The sequence below is a fragment of the Petaurus breviceps genome, unplaced genomic scaffold (genome assembly GCF_028583685.1).
Source record: "Petaurus breviceps papuanus isolate PSGF00001 unplaced genomic scaffold, PetGlider_PUasm1.0 90743, whole genome shotgun sequence".
NCBI lineage: Eukaryota > Metazoa > Chordata > Mammalia > Diprotodontia > Petauridae > Petaurus > Petaurus breviceps.
Window position 1 is genome coordinate 5,496,033 of NW_027187332.1, and position 25,979 is coordinate 5,522,011.

Below are 25,979 nucleotides of genomic sequence, written 5' to 3' on the forward strand. Positions count from 1 at the left end.
AAAGCCTGTACCCCTCTCACTTGCAGGACCCCTAAAGGACTCTTGCTGGCTTCTTATAGAAGCATAACAATAAACTTCTACAACTCTCACTCCAATTAAGCCTGAGACCTTGAATTCTTTCCAGATGCTATTGCAGGTTTTCTGGTCTTAGATAAGATCAGAGTTCCTGCTGAACCTAGAGGGAGCTTTCCCTCATCAGAAGCACTTAGAAGAACAATGTTTAGTTTTCTACAGAAACCAAGAGCAATTTCTGGAATTGGGATTATGAATAACTATGCCAGTTGTAGCCCATTTAATTGGCTAAGGAAAAGCAGGAGAAGTCCTGCATTAATTTAAAGTTTCCACTCTCATCCCCTTGAACTATAGACAATGGAAAACAGGTGAAGTCAAACCCCAGAAGACACAGCAACAATACTTCTCAGGTCTACAGCAAAACTGTAAGAAAAGTTCAGGAGAGCTCAGACTTTTGTGGAGACACTTGTTTTGCCCCAGGTAAGTGGCATCAATCAAAGTTAGAAAACTGGGCAGAGGGAAGAGGTCAGTTCTTGTAACTATTTGGGGCCAGGAACAGATGTGAATTTCATTTACCAATTGAGAAATTCTTATGCTCATGCATTTGAATATATATATTGATTCAATGAAAATCCCAAGACTTGAAATTTCTGGGTACTTAATAATCACTTTATTAATTAGGCTAGCTGGCAATCAATAAACTGATGGTCAGACTGATAGTCAGTGATTTTCCCTGGAAACAAAGACCATAAGTGAGATCCTGAAACATCTTAAATACCTTCTGAAAGAGAATATCTCTAACAAGTGAAAATAAGTCTTGATTGGTGGGCAGTTAATATTGAGGTAGGCTAGAAGTCTTCAACTCTTCCTGCTAAGAACATGGTTTAATCCTGAGATTTAGTAGTCTCCAGCAATCTGGACAAGGGGAAATCATCTCCATCTAGACCTCTCTCTATAGTTTTCTCCTTCATAAGCTGGGTCACCCTAAACTCTAATGGATAAAACCAAGGAAAGAGGTTCCTTCCCTCAGGGAAAAGGTTTGATCAGATTTGACTTTATTTATACTTTAAAAAGAAAATGGGTCTCCTGGTTGGATGGGGTCCTACCCAAAATTAAGGGGAATTCTCCTAGAGGGCTAGGAGCAATCTCTTCAATTAGCCATGTCCGTGAGCAAATGATCTTAACAGGAATTGGGCCTTTATAGAAAATAGAAGAAAAAGTGGATCAAAAATAATAATTAGTTATTAATATAATAGTATATTAATTCTCTCAATATCCAAGAAATGAGACTTGGATCAGAGAAACTTTCTACAAAGTTCCATATTCTGTCCTCTTCCCATCTGCACTGGATTTGTTTGGGCAATAACAATTAATTTTACTTAATCAAAATTGTCATTTTTATTTTCCATGATATGAATAGGATACCTAGTCAGGCCCTGACTAGAACATTCTGTCAATAACAGAAACAAAACCATTCTGTCCTGAATTACTCTTGTTGAAACCATGGCATTCTATACTGCTAATCTTTTCTTTTTTAAAGAACTGACAATTACTTTAATAATATTTGGGTAAATTGTTCTAAGAATAGAAATGAAAAGTTTTAACTTAAAGTATTCAGATTTCACCCACTTCCTTTAAAAAAAATACATTGGGCATCAAAATATTTGTCCTTCTTTAATCCTGGGATACCTTTCCCATTATCTAAGATTACAGCCAATAACAGAGCAATCACATCTGCCAGTTCTTTTAGTAAGATGTATCTTAAGGCCTACTGACTTGAGCTCATTGACAGTAGCTAGATCCTATCTTTCTCCTCTCTCATCTTTGAATTTTATGCTTTGATAAGCAAGCCACTTTTTGTTTTGTGCTTTCTAGTTGTTATGTGAGATCATTTGTCCAATGTCCAATGAATTCTGCTCTATATCCATGTTGTGCTATTGACATGCACTCATTGCTAGTGTCAAGCTTTTATTGTACTTCTCTTCAGTAATGTCAAACAACATTCTCTCCTTTCATGATCTTTCTTTAGTATTTTCATTGTCTTATTTGAATATTCATCCCAATTATTCCAAGGGGCCTTTGATTGAACAGCACTGTTCTTATAACAAGTGTCTCATTTTCTTCCAATATCAAACCTTATCTATTGGTGGACTGGCCTGAGTCATGTCCAGTACAGAAAATTTGCCATATTCCCACAGGATAAGAATATAATGAATTTGATGAAGTAAGGGATGGATGGTACAGAAGAAAATGAAATCAGATTGGTCTTCAAGTTTCTGGTGATACTTTTTTTTTTTCTTTTTGGAAGGCAGTTGGGTTTAAGTGACTTACCTGAAGACACATGGCTAATAAGTATGTCAAGTGTCTTAGGTCGGATTTGAACTCAGATCCTCCTGATTCCAGGGCCAGTGCTCTATTCACTGTGCCACCTAGCCATCTCTCTAGTGATACTTTTGATGAGGAAACTGAGGCAAAAAGTATTAAGTGGCTTGCCTAGGGTCACATAGCTAGTAAGAGTCTGAGGTTGCTTTTGAACTCAGTTCTTCCTGAATCCAGGGCCAACATACCATCCACTGTGCCACTTAGCTACCCTTGATAGAAAGAGATCTAGATATGTATGTGCTATGTGTATCTAGATATGTATATATATACAGATCCATAAAATGAGCTCATTTGTAAAATGAGCTAGAGAAGGAAATGGCAAATCACTCAGATATCTCTGCCACCAAGAACCCAAATGGGTCATTAAGAGTCAGACATGACAAAAAAATGACTAAACAACAACATATCTATCTATCACTATAGTCAAACACATACGTATATTGTGTGTATACGCATATGTAAAACTGATAATCATCTTAGAAAATACTGTATTAACTTGAAGATATAAGAATAGTTTTTTCAGACTCAAGTTCTAAGCATATGAAAGACCAAACATTCTGAGTGAACTCTAAAGCAATTTGATTATGTTTTAATGGATCATTAGCCCATAGGGCCTCTACTGGTGCTGGCACAGATTTCAAAAGAATTGAACCAAAATAATAAAGGATAGAAGTGGTGCCCCAAAATTGTAAAAATGAGGGCTAAGAGAATTCATTTCATGCTTCTGCGAAAGTTTTGTTGTCCTACTCTCATATGGGCTCTGGATCTCGATTACAATTTAGGTAGTAGGAAAGGTGAATTAATAAATCTTTTCCATGTCAATTGCATACTTTGACTTTTTTTTCCCTATAATTTAACATGTAAAATATATTTGTGATGATCAGGCAAAGGGAAAGATATTACCTGGTGATTGAAACGTGGTTTGAGGGATACATCTGACTGATTTCCCATGCCACTTAGAAATAAATACTCTGTAAATGGCTGTCATTTGTGGTAATTCATTGACCACATCAGAGGACTGAAACATATCCTAATAAATATTTACATATCTAAACCCAAATATGTTGTAATATAATTTTAGTGAGCAATCATTTTCTTTATCTTTGGCCTTAAATTGTTGGAGACTTGACTGCTGATAAAAAGACCCCTGAATACTTCCATTTTAGGGTGCATTCTTCCAAAACTACATCTGGCTCTGATTTCATGTCCACTGCCTTATCTATTGGTTTAAGGATGAACAATTAAAACATATGGATATGGATATGAGAGAGAGAAAGAGAGAGGAACAGACAGACAGATGTTTGATCTTTCCTTATATACAGAAAAGGATTTCACTCCCTCCTATGGACTATACAGTTTTATCTATTTTCTGTGATTCCAAAGTCAATATCACATGAAGCTTAAAGAGTCAGAGGTCAATATTAAAATCTAACTTTTTAAAGTCTTATTTTTAATCATCTCTGACCTTGGGTTTATGAAGAACCAGTGTTATAAACCCAAAAGCTTATGATAGAAAGGAATTTTTTCAGATGGGTCAATAGGACCAAGGGACCTTATACAGCATATCTCCACTGGTCAAGTGATTCAGCTAAGCTCCTTAGGTTTGTTCCTATCTGTAGCTCAACTTGATCCTGTAGAAGCCACTCTGTGGCTGGGATATCTTTTGCTGGGGCTAGTTACTCTACTATAAGATACATTTGCCATTAGGTGAGAGAAAAGATATATTTCCCTCATTTCCCTCCATTCTCACCCATCCCTGGAATCCGGAAACAAAGCAAGGGAAAAAGCAAACGACTATTCCTTCTCAAAAACTAATTTCTTCTACAAGAGCTAGTTAGCTCTCTTATTAACTGTCAAGAAGCCCTTGGTCAGTGATCTTGATCTTTACTGTCTGTCCCTGCTTTCTAGAGCTTACAAGCTTGCATTACAAGGACTATGACTAATATGAAGGATCTTTCAGCCATCTATTGGTTAGCTGCCCTATAATTTCATCAAGTCTGATTGATTAAGTAACATTTCATTTCCCGATGCTAGCAAAGACTAAAGACAACTCTTTACACCTTAAATCTTCTTTCAATCAAGGTGATTTCTGAGTTTAGAATTCATATATTGAGCATTTTATTCCAAATTTTTACCTCAGAGATTTAGTTGCTTAAGTTGAAATTTATTCCAAACTGAATTTCTTATAGCAGTTCTTACCCCAAAGGAAAATACCCAAATGTTAAATTTTTTAATGCTAACAAGTGGTTAGAATTTTAGATTCATAACTTGTAAAAAGAAAAAAAAAAGCCACAACAGCAATAAGATGATGCTAACTTTTAACAACACTGGGGCATTGTTATCTTTGTACTAAAATAGCGTACTTTTTCAGTGAATAGCAACAGTGTGAAGCATAGAAGTATTTCTGGATTTTTTCCATCCTGACCTAAACTCTTTAAATTGCAATGAAAAAAGTATAAAATGGTGTCATTGGTTTGTTTGGTTTCATAAGGGAATAAAGTATTTCATGGGAGCAAATCTTGAGGATAAATAAGTTTACCATTTAAATGCAATTCTGTTTTAAATATTATTGATAGATACATTTCTAATCATATTTACAAACTGCCCTGTCTTATTCCACAGAATATGCTGAATAGAAGTTAAAATTTTCTTTATGATTCAGCATCATCATTATGCTAAGCTATGAAACAATGATTTCAGTAATCATTGAATTGTATTTTCCTCTACATTAAATTACTCTGATATACATTTTTTCTTCTTCATCACCTTTCACTCAGACTTATATAATAACATTATAATTGTCCTTCTGCTTCTAGAGTCTCCTACCCTCCAAATGATCCACCATACAACTGTCAAAATAATTTTCCTAAAGCACAGATCTGGCCCTATTGCCTCTAGGATAAAATACACACTCATAGATTTACTATCTAACATTGTTCATAACCTGTCTCCAGACTACCTCTGAAGCTTTCTACATTACACCCAAACTGGCTGAATAGCTCTTCCCTCAACTTGAGATTCTATCTTCTGCATCTGTCACACCTTTGAAGAGGCTATTCATATCTGCAAAATGCATTAATTCTTCACCTTATCTCTCAGAAGTCCTACTTTCTTTCAAAGTAAATCTTACATGTTTCCTCCTGCCTAGATATTTTTTTTTTCCTAAATGCTTTGGTTGTCAGTGCTTTCTCCCTAGGCAAATTCCCATGTATTTATTTTCCTGTATACATGTTCCATTTCTTCCCTTTAATAGAATGCATACTTACTGAAGGCAAGTGTCATTCCATTTGTGTCTTTGTATCTCCAGTGGTTAATGCATTGCCTTCTTCAAAGAAAGTATTTAACAAATGTTTACTAAACCTTGTCTAATTTTTATAGGTTCTCTTTTTGTCCCCTAACCTGTGAGGGAGTCAGCTGACATTTCTGTTGCTGTTAAGAATGCCTGACCCCAGAAGTACCATAGACCCAGGTCTTATCTCTTGAATTTGTTGTTTCAAATTTTCAGTGAACTAGAAAACAAGATAACCACATTTCTTAGAATTTTCTTTCAAGTAAGAATAGATATTATCTAAATCAAGTTAATAAGTATTTATTAATCACTTGCTATGTACTAGGCACTATTCTAAATACTGAGGATATAAAGGAAAGTTTAAAAAAAAACAGTTCTTACACTCAAAAAATTCACATTCTAACAGGGGAGACAATATGAAAACAACTATGTACAAACAAGATGTCACAGAAACTGGAGAAAATCTCCATGAGAAGACTTTAAAGTTATATTTTAAGTGAACAAACGAGTATTACATTTTCCTATAAGTAAAGGCCAAGGCTTTTATGATATACAAATTTACTCCTCAAAGGACCTTTTTGAATCCTTCATTATTTCTACTGTTCTCCACATATTTGATAAGTTACATCCCACTAAATAAAAACATTGATGTTACTGTACAAAGTAGCTTAAGGGTGCAATGAGTTTAATTTGGAAATATTTCCTCACTGAAAATGTTAATTTTCAGAGATAAATGTAAAGAAAAAATAAACATGCTTTTCACTTAGTTGACTCTGAATCAATCTTCTGACATACTATTAACCTCAATAGCTTCAATATACACTCTGTACTTCAAACAGCAGCTCATAAACATTGCCCAGAAACTAGTATGAGTCAATGAAATCGATCAACAGAGGCTTTATGTTCCCTCCTACTGGTATTAGTACTCAAAGGGAAAAATTATTCAGAGAACTGAGCCTCATACTTTATATTATTTTTCTCCCCTTAAACAGTTTTCATTCACTTCTTAATACAAAATATATATACTATGAAATGCAAGTTGGGACTAAAATCTACAAACATCTCAATTCTTCCATTTGATTGATGTGTAAAAATTAGCAAAATATAAGAAATTTTTAAGATAATATCAAAGATCATAAGTCACTAAAAGAGATAGTGTATGTGTATTTACTTATTTTAGAATTCTGTACAACACACTCAACAATTTTTGGGGTAGAAGGGAGGAGGGAATCTGGACCTGTGACTTCAATGGTACGGGAAACTTCTGGTGAGAAAACCCATACCAACGAATCAATGAGTGGTTAAGTAGCTTGCTGGATTCCTGAGTCATGATGTGTCAGAGGCTATACTTGAACCCAGATCTTCCTAACTCTCTGGTTTCAGTTCTCTGTCCACTATGCAGTTAGTAATGATAGATAGATAGATAGATACATACATACATACATACATACATACATACATACATAGACAGATGAAGATCTGGGACTTGAACTTACTTAAATACATAGCCATACTAAATTTTAAGGTTAATAGTGCAACCCAACATAGGCTGAGGCTGTTTCACCTACATTTTTTTTTTGTTTTTATTTTTTTCTTTCTAGGTTTGTTTATGAACTAATTGCACAAAACTTGGAAACTTTCTCCCAATAGGACAAGAGTTGATATTGTTTCTCTGATTCATAACAAGCAATTTTAGAAGCTGAGCTAATTAGTAGGAAGATAGTTTCCTACTAATTACAGTTGAAGGAGAGTTGGAAAATAAGATACATTGAGGGAAAAATATCAGAACCCCAATCAATACTGGGAACAAAATGATGCTGTTCATGGGAAGAGGGCATGTGCAAGGCTAGTGGGATGCAGCCGGGACAGACCTCAGTTGAGATGAAAAAGAGAAGCAAGGAGAGAAGAAAGTACATCATCTGGTAATTTCCATGTATTTGATATTCTTGCTCACTGAATTCTTGCTCAGCGGTAAGTGTAAGTGTTGTTAGGGGGCTCTAAATTCTGGTGCCCCAGGGCACCAAAATCCCTAATGCCCCAGCAAGTGTGATGTGTTCCTAGCTGTACTATTCTCTCTCTACTTTCAATGTCTCTGTTCTTCAGTCCTTAGTTGTCATTATCATGCTCCCTTCCACCTGTCCTTAATCACCTCATTTTTTCAGTAGTAAGGAAAGTCTCTGAGAAGCCAAGATTTAATGTTACTTTATCGAGATGAGGGAAAGAAGGTTATTGTCTCTTACTACTGCAATGTTTGAAAGACAGGGGAGTGGAATGTATTTTGGACTTTGAGACTTGAGATCAAATCTTACTTCTGATACTTATTAGCTATATAAATGAATCAATTAAATTCTCAGAATTACAAACAATAAATGTTAATTATGTACTATGTACTGTGCTAAGTATTCAAAATTAAAAAAAGAATGACAAAATCATCCTTTCTCCAAGGAATACATATTCTAATGGAGAAGACAGCATGTAGATAACTCAGCCTATATATACAGAATAGAAAGAGGACATTCTAAGAGGGGGAAAAAAACCAGCTAGGGAAGAAATGGTAGTGAGCAAAGATCACCAAGTGAAAAGTACAAAGAGAAAGGAGAAGAGAACTCAGAAGAGATCCATGGTGAGTGGGCATAACATAGATGAAGAATCATCAAAGGAGACTAACAAAGAGCAGGGGCATGTGTAAAAGGCAATTTGTGGGTAAGGATTTAGGCGACCATAGGTCATTAAAGATCACAATATGTTTACTTTACATTCTTTGAAAGCAAAATATATAAAAAGAAAATGCATACATATTCACAGTTTACAACTCAATCATTAGAAAGGGACACACACTTAGGGAACATGGTGATGAGGGAACATATGAAATGAAAAGCAAAAGAAAACACATGTATCTAGGGAATATGTAAAGTGGAACAACTTGCAACTCCCAAGATGTAAATTTAGTTGCTCATGTCTTTTACTAATGTCATTGTTCTTAGGCATTTTCATTCCTACTGAAAATCTCCACTGAAATACTCTCTGCCAGGCACCTTCATTAAGTTGTTCTTTGCTATCATCTGGTCATCTTTAGCTTTTTTGTTGAACTACTGTAGCAACTGAAAGAATCTCAGAAAACTTATCACTTTACCCATCACGTTGAGTTGCTTTTAACAAGGGAACTCTAACCAGCTACAGAGAAAAACCCTCAGGCATTTAAGTCTATTCTATGAGGTGACCACATATATTTTTAGGATCCTCTCAGTCTAAGCCTTAGCTGAGTAACAAAAAGGTGAAAAGTTGGATCTGTGATTTCATTGGTACAAAAGAAACTCACATTCCTATGGAGATAAGTACTTTTGTTGCAATTTAGAGTCTTAGAAAGGTATCTAAAGAACTGATATGTTAAATTTCTTTCCCAATAGAATATATTTCAAAAACAGAACTTGGACCAGGTCTTCCTGGTTTCTAAATAGATATTTGTTGTTCTAGAGTGTGTCAAAGGTGGGACTTGAACCTATTTATCTGTATAACCATCATAAGCAAATGTGATTTAATGTGATAGTAAAACTCAGTATAGGGCATCTTTTAGGGTTTCTAGACCTTTTTAAGCACCATACCATGCTACCTCTCAAGATAAAAGAATCTTAATTATGATCATACTGCAGGCCCTGAGGAAATAACCCCAGGGCTCCATTTAGGTTGGGCTAGACTAATGCCCCCAGAGTTTCTTTAAAATTACAGGAGCTAGGCCTAAGGGAGAAAATTTAGAAAGGCTTGTGACCTTTATTCTACTTCCACCTAGCAACAAAATAAAAGACATAGAATGCAGGACAATTCTCTATCTCTATTTACATATTATGCATGTCTGAGAAATTCAAGAAACATTTAGGGTCTCTAAAATGTGCAAAGGACTAAACAAAAGGAACTTTTTCAGATGGATGGGAGACTTCTAAATGCCTTAATTTAATCAGAGAATATACAGTGGTACAAAGGTGACAACGGGGAGAGGGGGGGGAGTTTGGCCATCTGGCAAACATTTTACTCCTAATGGAGAGCAATTCACAGGAGAACATGTACTCTATCAAATAAGATGAGCTCACATGAATCAAGAGGTTTTGCCTCAGATTACTGTAACTCTCTAAACAAGGAAAAAGACATAGGGGCCTAAATAACCCAATTCTGAAGTCCAAACAAACTTTTTCAAAAATATATCATGGGCTCATCCTCACTATTATTTTTTTTAAGTATGGAAATAACTAGGTACTTTAATTGGTAATGCAATGCAACTGAACACTTCGGAAAACTGTTGTGCAATGACCAAAAAGAGGTGGGGAATGTTTCCTGGATAAACAGCCTATTTTTATAAGATGTTACAACAAACTTACTTTTGTAGTCAACTTGTTGAAGTATGAGTGTGTTACTGGACAGTGGAACTGATGAAGTACAGGCTCTGGAAACCCCTTAGAACTCTGATTGAATCTTCCCATTTGATAAGGCATTTGCCTGAGGCCATAAGCCTTTCATTGTGGCTAGGTCCAAACCTCTGTTACTAGCCTAGCCCTCCTTTGTCCAGATAGCTTCCACCCTTGACCCTCCCAAACCCTCCATTGTCTTATCTCCAGGTAGCAAACCAGCTACCTCCCACCCTTAATCTGTCCTCTTGGGAGTCTGACCTCATTTGACTCCTCCTGAAGACCCCCTGCCCCCCAAACCCCTCCTCTAGAAAACCCCTAGATTTCTCCCACAGCCTTTCTGTATATAAGATCCATCTTGCCTCAGTGAGAGTGTCTGAGAATTATCTAGTGCAGACTCCTCTTTGTCAGATGACTCTGGCTGGCTTGTCCAGTACAAGTGTCATAGATACTTAGGCTCCTTTAGAATCTACCCCTTAAGGCAAAACTTTAATAAACTTTGCTTTTCTTTGGCTGAGAAAAGACTTGAGTCGAATTCAGCAGGACATGGTGTGTTGGTATTTTGGGGCCTTGATCACCCCTAACTCTATACCTCAACATTTTACATTTCCTTAGCCTCATCATAACCAAATAGTATTACAAAATAATACATTGGTCACAAGTGTTTCTGAATCCACTAAGGAGGAGCACATTGTAATATTTCCATAACCAATAACATTTCACTTTGTAATATATTGGGAGACCAGGAAGCTAGAATGAAAAACTAAGGAGTTCAATCCTTTCTTATCTTTGCTAACTCTAGTACTCTACAGTAACAAGGTATTTTATAAACATCATCTCAAATGATCATCCTATTGATCTTATGAAATAGGTATAAGTATCATTATCCTCATTTTGCAAATAGACACTTAGGTTCAAAGAATTTGGGACTGATCATTCATCTAATAAATACTAGTCAAGATTTGAGTAGGTTTTCTAGTTCCAATTTCAGAATTCTTCCCAGGACACCCTGCTCCTTATAATAACAGAAGACCCAGAAGAGGATTTGAGAACTGGAGACAAGAGGTCACCTCCCTATACTTTTATTGACTCTTAGACCGAGTTCCCTGAGAACAGGGCCTGTCTTTTGCCTTTCTTTGTATCCATAGCACTCAGCAAAATATCAATTCTTATCGATCAATCAATTACTAGCCTCTCCTGTTCCTCTTTCTCACTCCCCATCCCCTTCCTGTTTTCTAACTGCTCAAAGCACATAACTTCCATCAAGGCACACAACCAAGTCTTTCCTTGCTTCAGCCATTGCTTCAGTAAGGGAAATTTCCTTCTATCCCTTTTTGTTGATGCTATTTTTTCATCTTCTTCCTACTGCTACTTTTTCCTGCCCCATACCTCATACAATTCTTTTTTTTTTTTTTATCCCTTTGCAGATAGCTAATCTTATAGCCTCAGGTTGTTCTAATGTATTAATGAAAGGACTTAGCTTATGCTCAGGGACTTTTCTTCCAGTTCCTAGGTCAAAATGTAATTTTGAAATTGATTTTTTCATGGTAGTAAATAGAGGGGTGATTCATTTGTTAGACTCTATATTCTATAGTTATTTTATATGTAGTAAGTCACATGTTTATTATTATTGAAACTTTGATTTCACTGGCATGGAGAATTTCCAATGAGAAAACTTCTTCAAATGAAAATATTTATCTTCTTTGAAATTTAAAGTCTTAGTAGTCTGTAGATACTTTTCAATGTGTATGTAGACACATTTTCAATTTCTACTGATTTTTTTAGTTGTAAGACGAAGCAGAACAAATCACAGAATCACAATCTACTCCCACTTCCATTGGACTTGTAACAGTAAGTTACCATGTCCCTTCTGAAGAGGTTACCCATAAAGAGGGTTAGGGTTGCTCTGGAGACCCCAAAATACCAACATGCCACATCCTGCTGAATAAATTTGACTCAAGTCTTCTCAGCCAAAGAAAAATAAAGTTTATTAAAAGTTTGCTTGTATTAGTAAATCTGTGCTAGGTCATTATATGGCACTCTCACACTACATAGTGGGAGATGGGGTCTTATATACAGAAGTTTTGGGAAGAATCTAGGGGTGGTCTAGAGGAGGAGTTTGGAGAGGGTCTTCAGGAGAAGTCAAATGAGGTCAACGAGTGATTAAGGGTGGGAAGTTGCTGGAGGCTACCTGGAGACTACAGGTAATGGTGGCCTAGGCCAGTTCAAGAGTGGATTGATGTTTTGATAGGTTCAAGGGTGGGTAGTAGATGGATAATGGAGGGCTAGGTTAGTAACAGAGGTCTGGGCCATAGGCCTCATGCAAATGCCTCATCTAATGGGTTGATTTAATCTTAGTTCAATGGTGTTTCCCACAGACTAAGATTCAAGGAGAGCTTAAGGGGGTTTCCAGAGCCTGTAACTCATTGCTTTGTAAATCTTCTCTGCCCAAAGCTAAACATCTTAATTTCCTTCAATTGATCCCAAAATGGTATAATCTCAAGACTCTTCACTATCCTACTCATTCTTTTCTGAAATAATCTCCATTTTTCATGTCTTTCCTAAAGTGTCATACCCAGAACTGAAAATAGCAGTCTGAATGTGGGTTAGACAGCTAAGAGTACAAAAGGATTTTTCCTGGTACTAAAAGAATACCTAAATACTAAAATATTATTCCTACACAGTCTTAGGCAGTGACATGATTCCCCTCAATAGATGTCCTCAAGATTTTTGGTCTATTGCAATATAAGACCTATTTTTCTACTACCAGCAATCCGGTTATTTTATCACATAATTTCAATGATTTATTAACATTAAGTGAATGACTTTTTTCCCTATATAGCCCTACAATTTTTTCAAAGTGGTAATATTAGCTCACATATACATAGGGATTTAAATTTCACAATATAGTGTCCTCATAAATAACCTATGAAATTTTTAGCTCAAGCATTGTCATCCTCATTTACAGAGGAAGAAAGTGAAGCTTTAGATGAAAATGAAGATTTAGTTTGCTCCTACTCACACCAGAAGTAGGCATTGGGCCTGTGACTCAAGCTCTTCTTCTGTGGTGTCAAACTCAAATAGAAATGGGCCATGTCTGCTGTTCACATATAGACTTAGAAATGAACATATTAATATAATTAATTATATTATATATAAAATAAATAAAATATAATACAAATTTATGTATTGCTGTATTTTTATTTATTTTGTTAAGTATTTCCCAATTATATTGCAATCTGATTATGGTCACACCTGTGAGCAATGGGGGTTCCCAACTCCACCCTATATCAACAGCTTTAAAAAAAAAATAAAGCTTTCTGACTTTGGAACAAAAGTAAAACAATAGCAAACTGAATTTGATTACTAGTTTTAAACAGTGCTATTAAAAGAAAAAAAATTAAAAAAAAAATTCCTGGCAAAAAAAAACCATAAATATACATAAAACCACTTATACACATATTATTGCCAAAAACAGTCAACTGGGCAGGCATTATAACTCAAATGTATTACTAGTCATATTAGTCATGAAGACCCACAATGGCTAATTATGGCAGTGACAACCACAGACTCGTCCCCCATCTATTTAGACAAAAGTATTTTGATCTTCATCTGAATATTTGAACATGGATCTACTTTGTTTGCTATTGTGTGAAGGAAATTCTGTGTTCAGTAACACTCTTATTTATGTTCAATTTTATTTCTTTTACATTTTAAAAGCCTGTGCACAAATATTTTTAGTATAATGTGAATAGAGTTGTGATCATTAGGATTTAGACTTTCAAATCCATTTTGTCTGTAATTGCTTCTTTCAGCCAGGTTTTCATATTCAACTATCAGAAAATAATATTAATAAACATATCCCAATGTCACAACAATTGTAGTTTTGGATTCCAATTTTATATAGCTGTATTATCTTTTTTAGTATTGAGGTTTTTGTAAAATATTCATTATCTTAGGTACTTCCTTCCCCCCATTCCATAGACATATCTTCTGAGTAGCAGATATTTTAATGTTTCTCTTCACTTGATAAAAGAATACATGTCAATGTAGAATCTTCCCATAAGAAAAATGAACTTGTTTCTGTTACCGAGTATTCTTATTCTTCATTTGCCAAAACCAAGCATGAATCATTCAAAAAAGAGAATCTTCAAAAGCTCACCAAAGTGTCCTAAATCTTACAGAGTCCATCCACTGTTATTACAATATCAAAGCAAGTAGGAAGAGAAACAATTAGAAACACATCTAGATTTTTCCATCTCTAGAACAGAATAAATTATTTAAGACACTGAACATAAACATCCAGAAAACCTGGCATTCTGTATGCAAATCACTCTAGCACAAAGTATATATATAAATTGAAAAATTTACAAAGCCAAAGGAGATCTCATTTCATTAGCAGACCCCATATTTTGTTTTATGTGGTTATGCTGCATCAATAGACCAAACAAACAAGAAAAAAAGATCCACAAAACCCTCAATCTTTCTGTGGGTTTGGTACAAATTCATTTTTTAAATCTTTGTTAAGACATTATAAATTTGGGGGAATTTTTCTAAAGTAAAGAATTTTGTGTTTTGACCTTTTACACTTCCTTTTGTGTTCTATTCCTGGTAAACCTTCTCAAACATTTAAAATTCTGTTTTGAACTTCACTAAAGCCCATCCTTGGCTGAAGCTTCTAACCTTTCAAAATGACCTCTTTTTCCTCATTGAAGAGAATGAAACTTCATTCCATATTCTCCTTTGCTCAAAAGTACTTTTCCTTTCGAGAAACAACCCAATTTTTTCTCTTCCATGAAATCTTTCCTTATACCCCTCCAACCTCCTTTCAGCTCAGGGCTCTATCTCTCCTTGAACTCATAGTCTAACTCCTTTTATTCTATTTTCTATAAAGGAGAGACTAGGTGGCATGGTGGATAGAGCTGGGTCATGATTTTAAATTGAACCTCTGACACTTACTAGCTGTGTGACTCTGAGCAAGTCACTTAAACATCTATAAAATTACTTGGAGAAGGAAATGGCAAACCACTCAAGTATCTGTGCCAAGAAACACCAATTGGGGTCAGGAAGAGACCAACAGGACCAGAAAACGATTGAACAACAAACAACTTTGTATCAAGTCCTCCCTTCCCCCTTCAAATTATGCACTAATGTGCTGGTTGTATGAAGACAGGTACCATGTATTACTTGTCTGTTGCTCTGGGGTATAGAATAGTGTCCTGCAATTATTAGAAGATATATTTTTAGAAACAACTTTGATTTACAACTAATTCATAGTAAGGTGTGAATAACCAATAAACGTCACCTTCCAAATATTGCCTTAATTTTAAGGCCATTATTAATTCTAAAAGAAATTATAATAACGGGAATTACAAATAGTGCTCATAAAAACAAGTTAACAATTTCAGGTATCCTAGGCCCTCATTTGGAACTCCTTTTTGGCTCCTCAAATCACATTCTGTGTTGCCATCTCACGTCAAAGTCCTGTGGGATGGAGGGTGGAGGATGGACTCAGGGCAGAGCACTCTTGAAAAGTACTGCTATAATTTCAGGGAATTCCTTTTTCTCGATCTTAAGTTTAAGCACATTAACAGGAATGATAAGTTTATTGAGAGTAAGCTCTAGGCTGGGGTGGGGGGAGGAGGAGGGAAAGGGCAGTATTGCAAATGAATTCTAGAATGATTCAGAAAATTCAGGGGAGAAAGCATTATGTATATATTTTTTAATCTTCTGGTGATCCTTCCTTTTTCCAAATGTCTCCCTAGCCCCAAACACAAAACAATTATTTAGACATTTAACCAAAAAAAAAAAAAAAGAGGCACCAAATGTCCTGAAATATAATATACTTCATCTCTTCTCCCCAAAGCGTAGACTCGTTATTTAATTGCTTTCAGTAGCCTTAGAAATCACAAAGTATAACGCAGTTGTAGGATATTGTGCCCCCGGGGAACTGAAATGACTTGTTCAGGATGCAAACACACACACACAAATACACATGCTCACTGCCCCCTGAAATCCCAAAGCCAGTTAATCCTAACTACATTAAAGTTTGATCTGGGTGATACCGCCCCTGAGCAAAAGAGGAAGCGGTTCCGGCTGTGCTCTCTATCTCTCCTTTTCCAGGAGACACAGTCCTCCTGTTCAAGGTCGTCCCCAGGCGGCAGCGCCTTAGTCACCAGGAGCAAGGTCGTAGCGGTAGCGAGTGAGCGTGAAGTCCACCAGGCGCCCGTAGAAGGTGGGAAGTGGCTGGGGCGCCTCAGGCTGGAAGCCGAGGCCGAGGTAGAGGCTCCGGGCTTCGCGCTGCAACCGGTGCGTGACGAGCACCACGGCGCGGCAGCCCTGCTCACAGGCGAAGGCCAGCACAGCTCGTCCCAGGGCTTTGCCCACGCCGCGGCCTCGGTGGTCTCGGCGCACCACCATGCGTTTCAGCACCAACACGCCGTGGCCCTCCTCCTCTGGCCGCGCTCCCACCATACCCACTACCTGACCCTCGGCCTCAGCCACCCAGAAGCGGGCGCCGCACTGAGGCGCGTAGGCGTTCCCTATATCCTTCAGGTCCTGGAAGAGGCAGCGCCGGATGTAGAGGGCCCAGACTTGGCCCAGCACCAGGTGCCCGGTTGCCAGTAGCAGTGCCAGAACGAGCGCGGGTAGCAGCAGGGAATGTGCGCTGGCCCCCAGCAGCAGGAAGGTGCCAGTCAGGGTCAGCATCACCCAAGGCTGCTGCAGCACGTGTGTGCACAGGGACAGCCCGTATTCGCTCATGGCCGCCGCGAACAGCTCCCGCACCGCGTCCGCATCCCCAGGCTGAAATTCGCGGAGCGTGAAGCCCCCGGCCTCACCAACCTCCCAGGCCATGGCCGTCTTGCCGAGTCAGAAGTGTGCTCCAGCGTCCCCTTCCTCAACTGTGGGCCACGGTCTCAGAGCCCCGCCTACTCTGGTTCAGGACTCCCTCCTTGTCCAGTGTGGCTGCTCTTACTTGCCCACATCAGACTTGGTAGGTTTTCGTCCCAAGACCTAATAATCCACAGACAGCTACTGTAACATGCTCATTTAATGTAGTGGGAAGAACCCAGACTCTAAAAGTCTGATGAATTTTTTTTCTAATACTGACTGTGTGATCTTGGGCACAATAAGGGAATTGAACTAAATAATCTCTAAGGTCCCTTTCCAGCCCTACATTTTATAAATCTTCCTATATATTAAATAAATTTTGTATAGTTGATATGTCAGAAGTGAGATTCAAAAATAATAAGAATAGCTATCATATAAAAAACCCTTAATGTTTGCAGAGCACTTTACAAATATTATGTCATTTATCCTTAACAATCCTGAATGGTAGTATTATTATTTTATAGATGGTGAAACAGAGGCACATTGAGGTAAAGTTATTTACCCAGTCAGACAATTAATAAGTACCTCTGCAGCAGGGTTTTTGAACACCTGTTTTCCTAACTCCAAGTCTAAGGTTCAAACCACTGTGCCACTTAACTGCTTTTAGACAACTAAAGCACTTTAAATATGTAGAAACATACCGCACCTTTCTGTTTCCTACCTCCCTTTATCCTTCCTCACACACAACATTCTAGGTCACCTCATTTTCATTTTTCACTTGGGTTTTAGATTTTGTCAGTATTGTCTCAGTTCTTCCCCCATCTTAAGCCCATTCTTTCCTCTGACCATGTTAGGAAAGCTATTGATAGCAGTAAATATGAGACAGACAAACAAAATCACTCAGTGAAAGAGGCTTTAAAGGTCATCTAAGCCAATCATTCACATAGTGCTGAAGACCTTTGTAAAGCAATCCCAACAATTTCTCATCTAGCCTCTGCTGGAATGATTTCTGTAACAGGGAACCCACTGCCAATTAAGTCAGAATCTTCCACTTTGTGGACATTTCTGATTATTACACTTCTCTTATTTTTTAACAGAAATCTACCTCTTTTTAATATTCATTTATTGATTCTAGTTTTACTCTGTTGTCTATATGACTTCCCTTCACATATTTAAAGAAGATTGGTAACATAACCTCTTCCCCAAATTTAATGTGTTTCTTCATAGGTCCATTAAATTAAGACTTTGTTACGTGTTTATTCTGAATTTATTAAAAGAAAATTTATTATTCTGAAGTTATTTTAAGATGTTTTCTTTACCCCTCACCTATCTACTTGCCCTACACTGAATGTTTTCTAGATTATTAATATCCATCTTAAAATGTGGCCCAATAACTTAAAGTAATTGTCCAGATATGTTCTGATTAGTGAGGTTTAAAATTGAACTATTGTTTCCTATGATCAATCTCTACACCAGATAGCCTAAGATCACCTTAGCTTTGTGTCTCCATTGGAATACAGCATATTACAATTTTAGTGAACTCAAACCTTGTCTTTTTTGATGTTAGAAATTATCAAATCTGCTCTCCTGGTCCTATATGCAGAATTACAGGAGGGAATTCAAAATCATCTCGATGAACTCATATATTTTACAGAAGAGGAAACCATAGTTCAGTGTAAATCCCCATGATCACATAGGTAGAAAGCATCAGAGACAGTATGTGAACCCTCACCTCTGACTCCAATACCTTGATCTTTCCACTGTGCTATGTTGTATTCTATATGTTCAATCAATTTCTTAATCTTAAGTGCAAGATTTTATGCTCAATTTGTTGGGGGGGGAGGGTTGTGTAATTTTCAGTTGTATCTGACACTTTGTGATCCCATTTGGGATTTTCTTTATGAAGAGAGTGGTGTGGCTTGCCATTTCCTTCTCCAGTTCATTTTACAAGTGAGGAAACTAAGGCAGACAGGGTTAAATGACTTGCCAAGGATCATATAGCCAGTAAATGTCTGAGGCCATATTTGAACTCAGATCTTCCTGACTATAGCCCCACCACTCTATCCACTGAGCCACCTAGCTCAATATAATTCAATAAAGATCATGTGAGAGAATAAAGAATTGTAATCTTTTTGGTTTTATCGTAGTTTTTCTTTCTCTTTGAACGTTCTTCTTGTCATTTAATGCATCAGCCAATTTCCCAGCTTCATGTCATTTATGTATTTTATAGCATGATTTCTTTGTTTTTATTTTTTTTTTTTACTGAAATAAATGTTAGGCAAACAAATAACCCACATTGATCACCAAAAAAGGACATTAAGTTAATATTTTGTAGCAAGAGTAGAATGTAGGGGCCATTCCAGAGTAGTGGATATTTAAAAGGGACTGAATCCAGTCTAATTTTTTTCATTTCTTCCAACTTCAAATAGTTTAAGGGTTATTTTGAGCTGTATATCTTAAACACATGCCCTGACTGGGCAAATCTTTACCTGAATTTTGAGCTGCATCTTTTGTCTTTGTTCTTCTTGATCTTAGGTGAAAAGTAGCTATCCCAAGAGGGATATTTCCAAATTTGGAAGGGACCTTGTGACTTCCAGAGGTCCTAGGTTCTTTTTGATTAAATATGACTGGCAGGAAGGGGAGCTATGCATGACAGGTGCTCCAGTGCTCTTGGAGAAGACAGTCAGTAACAGGTGCATTGACACAAGCTAATCTTGTTTTGCTAAAAGATATGGACAGGAAGTTTGGACAATGAAGATTCAAAGAAAAAATATTTTTTGCCTACTCAGCATGCCTGCAAAATGCCTTAATATTCTGATGAGTTTTAACTGTCAGCATACTGAAAGAATACAATCACTATTAATTTTTATAGGTTTCTACTTTAAGTTGTTCTGTCAATGTATAGCTATCTTTTTAAAATATCTTTTAATATTTATTTCATGTGTAGGGAATAAATACCTGTCCCCTTAATATTGTACATCAATTGACTTTCTACTTCTATGCATCAAATTCTAAGTTATAATCAGTTTTTCCTCAGAGTCCCATGTTTGAGTGTTTAAATATCCAAAGTGTATGAGAAAAGGAAGCCTAGCCCCATTTTTATTGGAGGCCAAACTGCCTAAAGAATGAACCCAGTATTGACCCTACATGGATTCACAGAAGGGCTTCCTAGTAGAAAAGGAGTGGGTACAGTTTTCCAATCCTCTTCAACTCAAGAAAAGTTTTGTTAATATAAGAAACACATTAATCGATATTTTATGGATGTTTTTGTTCACCCTCCTGTAAATTAGTTTCCATTCAGTAAATGTCTATTTGGTTGTTGTTTAGTTATTTTTCAGGCATTTCTGAGTATTCATGATCCCATTTGGAATTTTCTTGTTTAAGATCTTGGAATGGTTTGTCATTTCCTTCTCCAGCTCACTTTACGGATAAGGAAACTGAGGAAAACAGTGTTAAGTGACCTCCCCAGTTAATTAGTATCTAAGCTATATTTGATTCAGATTTTCCTGACTCCAGGCCCAATGTTCTATCCACTGTACCACCTACCTGCCCCAAATATCTATTAACTATCTTTAAAACACTAGAAAAATATAAATCTTAGTTAAGAAAAAAAATCTGTTAATAAACATAACTATAAAATGAGATGGTGACATGAGAGAAGCAATCAAAATTCTCTGAGAGGGCTGAAAGCAAAAAAGATCATTTTTGTCTTGGATCAAGAAAGAGTTTATGGAGGAAGTGATATTCAAGTTGGTTTCTTATGGATAGATAGGCACAACAGATTTGGAACACTCTAGGTATTTCAAACAGGGTAAGCAAAGCCACTGAAATGTACTGTATAGACAGAAAATAAGTATTACAGATTGGCTAGAATAAATAGTAAAAAGAGGAGTAAAATGAAAAGACTATAAAATAATATGACATCACATTGTCAAATTTTTCATGTGGGAAGTCCTGAAATTCATACAAAGTAGTTTGAACTTTAATTAGAGGGCAATAGAGAGCCACTAAAAAGTTTTTAGCAGGCAAGTAACATATAAAAGTGAAAGAAAAGCTCAAAGCATCATAGATTAAGAAATAGAAAAGATTTTAGAGTCACTGATAAAAAGAACTTAGGAAAAGATAAGGTAAGTGAGAAGGGTCATGCAGCTAGTATATGAGGCACCATTTCAACTCATGTCTTTCTGATTCTGGAAAAACCTAAAAAAAAAATGGAATAGGGAGATTAATACTATAAGCCTGGCAGTTGGAAAGAAGAACTTGTTGTAGAGATATAGTAGTGGAAATAAATAAAAGAGCAAGTATGATATGGCAGAGGTGCAATCAAAAGGTCTTGGGAACTGATAGGGAAGTATCAAAGATAACATATAGTTTCAAAAGTGAGTACAAAATATTGTGTAGTGGCAGAGGCTTTTATAAGAATAATATAATGTCTCTGCCTTTAAGAAGCTTTCAACCTATGTGGTGGAATAAACCTGCATAGAACAGGGTGTTAGAACATCCATAAAACAAGTTCACATACACACCCATATCCACACATATATGTATACATACATACACACAAACACACACATACGCATATACATGTGTATACACATACAATTCATTCCTCTTATCTACCAGTTTAATACTGTTATTATTAAATGTGGACAACCTACCACAAGTTAGTTTTTTATAAAGGACTTTGAAGGGGTGGCTAGGTGGCACAGTGAATAGAGTACCAGCCCTGGAGTCAGGAGAATTTGAGTTCAAATCTTGTCTCAGACACTTGACACTTACTAGTTGTGTGACCTCGTACAAATCACTCAATCCCAAGTGCCTTGCCTTCCCCCCTCCAAAATAAATAAAGGAATAAAAGGGACTTTGAGTTTAGTGAAAATTAGAAGTTTTTTTTTAACTAAATGACTCTTTATCATGTACCCTACTCTAATGAAAATATGAACTACCTCTTATAAAGGCAATTATGAGGACTTATGCTTTGAATAACTTTAAGGATCGAATTGCCTAGTATAGTGAACTCTCTATTTATTCAGCAATAAACTAAAGCACAACATTCAAGAAACTAAAGCATAACATTCGCAACAGTATAACACAACTTATTACTAAGGTGGCCAAAATAAAACATTATTATCATTCAGTAAGCCACAATCTCCCCAATCAATACACAGTATCCAAGTAAAGTCCTTGTTCATCTTGACTTCAGGCTGGCTTCCAATCACCTTTAAGCCAATCATCCTTAATGGGTAGCAGAAAGTATAAACACCTAGGCCACAGTAAGTTACAATTTCATCAGTCAATACAGAGTATCCAAATAAAGTCCTTTTTTATCTTAACTCTAGGCTGTCTTCCAAACCCCAAGGCTCCTCTAACATGGGTTAACTGCTCCCAGCTCTTGCCTGGATTCACACATAGGCAGCTCTCTGCTCCTATTCCATGTCTCAGCTCACAGGGACTGCTCCACTCCAAGCACTTCACAATTTCTATTTTAAAGCTTAACCAGGCTGCAACAATATTTACACACATTAAGCTTTGCAGAACTACAACAATATTTACACACATTACCAGCACTATCATCTCAGATTTCTGTCTGAGAAATCAACACTATCAACTGAATGCTTCTATCTGACAAAGTACACAAATCAACCGACAGAATGCTTTTATCTGACAAAGCAACATCAACACAGAACAACAGACACAACAACATACAGAGTTCTGACATCACAATCATTTCCTCTCTTAGGTCTGCTCACTCCCAGCTCTGCTTAGGCTTTTCTCTGCACTGTTCCTTCCTGTTCCACCTTTCCTGTACCCTGCCTTTCCTGTTTTGCTCTTTTGGCAAGCTCCTCACACTGTGGGCTCTATGTGATTGTGTTAGGCCTATTAAGGGTAGGAAAGTCTTCAACTTCCCTTATTCCTATTAACGGCAATACAATGTATACTGTTTCCAGCAAAGATTCTTCATACAATCAAAGGCTAGGCTCAAAGGCATTTGAATAGCTAAAATGTAGAAAATTAACTTTTTACCAAGAGCTGAGTTTATGATGAGAAATTCTTTCAGAAATTAATTTGTCTAGATTTTTAAGACTTTGTTCTTCACTCTTAGGATGTGCTTGGATAAGATATATAACAGCATGTACAATTCTTTTCAATCACTGCAAAAACACAGAAAATAAAAAATTATAAAGAAGATTCAATGATTTTGTGAAATATTTTATGATCTCATTTATTTTCCCATTTTAAAATTAGTAACTATTTTTGAATTTTCATTCCTTTCCCTAGAGTTTATGTACAGTAAAATATTTGAGGATCAGAGTTTTTGTTTTGTTTTTGAGTTTATCTCTCATTAATTCTGTGCCAACCATTCAATGAGTAACTCATACAAATAATTTATATGAATTATAGCAACTGATTTTACCATGATTAGAATTATGGTCATGTCTTTCAAGTGCGAATTTTGCTGCATTATTATAATTTACATACCATTGAATTAATCCCAAATTTAACCATATCATTCATGTGAAGTTTATTTACTAATAATTATGATGATTACTTTGCATTCCCTGTTTGACCACCAGAAGACCTAAATATGTCTTTGAATTTTCTGCATGTTGTCAGTCCACTACACTTCAAATTTAGTGGAAAATCTAGACAGCTCCAGAAACAAAGTAATGAACCATAGTGCTGAGTAGCTTGATTCCAGATTTAACTTCTGTGCCTATTAACCTTGCAGGATAAAAATGAGGTCATGCTATTTCTAAGAAGTGAGAGCATGACTATTTCATAAATGAGCTATAGCTTTATTAGGTTGTTCCATCTTTTTGTAATATTTATATGCCAAGTATTTCTCAAATGCTTATTAATAATGCAGAAATAAACTTGGACTTTAACTGCTATATTACTTTGATTTGTTTCAGGTTTTTTTTTAATGGCATGAGGTATGTTCCCCCCTGGATTTCCAAACTCACTAATTCCTCAACCTATACCTTGGAATCACATGCTATTTTGAGATTTTTGAAAAGAGAACAGAGAAGGTAAAGAAAAAAGGGAAAAGCAACATGGAAGCAGTGTGTATTATCTGAGATGGTTTGGATTTGTAGAAGACTATTAATTGATTAGAATTTATTAACTGCATACTATGTGACAGTTATTAAGATAGGCAGTCTGGTCACAAGTATGAAGACTATCACAATTCCTACTCAAAAAGAGCTTACAGTTTAATTTTGAAGATAAATGAATATGCAAATATTTATAGAACCAATATAAATATGACTGCAAGCATTTATCAAACCTTTATTGTGTGCTAATAACATTTTAAAGCTGTTTTTTTTAGAACCCCAAGAACTTTGTGTTAACACTCAAGTTAGTCAATATTATATAGAATTGTTTTCTCTGAGAGAGGTAAGATCTGTGAGCAAAATCTGCTCTTATGATATTGAGCAAAAGTAAGTCTAGAGAAAAACATTATAAATGTAAACTAAGATTTGGTAGCAACAACTACTTTTGTGATCTCTTCACTATTTCAAGGATTTGAATATCAATAATAAATGTATTGATAGTTCAAAGGCCTACATTTTCTATCAGTCTGAGTTCTTCCTGCCTTGATTTATTTTGCAACCACTTTAACCTGACAGGAATAATTGATAATCTGTCAAAGAAAAAAAATCTACCTTATGGCCAACTTTTTGGTGATAAGCTTCTTTGACCTTAGTGAGACTGACCAAGCCCCCAGTGGCAGACATATCATCCATCACTAGTTCCATATTCAAAGCTTACCATTAAAGTTTAATGTTTGCTCTTTCTGTCTCCCTCCCACCCTCTCTCTTGAGGGAAGATTAGAGTAACAAAAGATGTCAAAAAAAATGTCACCATAGCATCCTTCTTACAGAATAAAATGCACAGAGGGGAAATGAAAGATCATAAAGAATCACAGACAAACAGAACAGTTTAGAAAGTTACATGTGGAGTTTATCTTTAAAAAGAAAAATCAAGCTGCATTTTACAGAGATTCACAGTTTCAAGTGAATTTATTTCTTTTCCATTCATACAGAATACCCCATCTTATTTTGGGTTTTTAAAGTTCTAAATAATAAACACTATTAAAACAATTGGAGCTATTCTAAAGTCATATGGGCTACCTTAGAAGGTAGTGTGTCCCTCCTCCTCCCCCCATGGAGGTTTTCAAGCAAAAATGTGATTACTCTTTGAGAGGTATATTGTAGAGAAAATTTGGTTTTGGACATGGTTTGGCTTACAAAACGAATGAGTTCTCTTTCAAATGTGAAATTTTATGATTCAGTAAAATACACATTTGAACAATGTCTAAAAGCAGTAAATATCCCAAGAAGATTTTGAGCTTTTCTGTTACTATTTACATTATTTCATCATAAGTATTTTACTATCTTTGGGGTACAACTTATTGAAAAATATTTTATTGAATCTTTTAAAGTTTAAAATTACCTTTCCTGTGAATGGCTGCATCTATGAGATATAAGGTGCTTTGGCCATAAAAAACCAAAGTTACTATGGCCCTCAAGGACTTAAAAGCACACCTTCAGTTCTGTTTTTCTCATAGGTATCCATAAGTTCATTAAGGATAACTGCTGCTGGATGATTTATTTTTAATGATCATGAATACCCATTCTGATTTCTTCACTTTGAAAAAGTTAGAGAGAATGATTTCCCCACCTCTCTGCCTGATTTTCTCTACAAAATCATATTAAGAATGACATACATTTATACAGGACTTTATGGTTGAAAATTACTTTATAGATTTCTCATTTGAATCTCAAAACTTTATAAGAGAATGTGTTGCCACCATATAATTACCCCCATTTCATCATATGAGTAATAGAAAATGTAAATGACTAGTCCAAAGTCACATTCTTTGTAAATAATGAGACTAGATACAGAAGGATTCCAGATTTAGTACTAGTCCATCCTGCCCTCATTTTATATATGAGGAAGTTTAGTGTTATGTAGATTAACTTATTTTTCTAATGTTAAATGGTTGATAAGTGTCAGAGATGGATTTCACATTCAGGTTCTTGGCTTCAAATCTACCATCCTAC

The 25,979-nt window shown here is 36.1% G+C and overlaps 1 protein-coding gene across 1 annotated transcript; it reads right to left on the reverse strand.

Annotated features, from left to right (window-relative positions):
- Positions 1–13,261: 13,261 nt before the first annotated feature.
- LOC138145670 (N-acetyltransferase 8-like) lies at positions 13,262–18,021 on the reverse strand. The gene has a single exon (XM_069067326.1). It carries the CDS (start codon positions 16,933–16,935, stop codon positions 16,249–16,251), a length of 687 nt encoding a protein of 228 aa, XP_068923427.1. The 5' UTR covers positions 16,936–18,021; the 3' UTR covers positions 13,262–16,248.
- Positions 18,022–25,979: the final 7,958 nt, after the last annotated feature.

Excerpts from the sequence above, each read along its gene's own strand:
- LOC138145670 (XM_069067326.1), bottom strand. The coding sequence starts at position 16,935 with ATGGCCTGGGAGGTTGGTGAGGCCGGGGGCTTCACGCTCCGCGAATTT.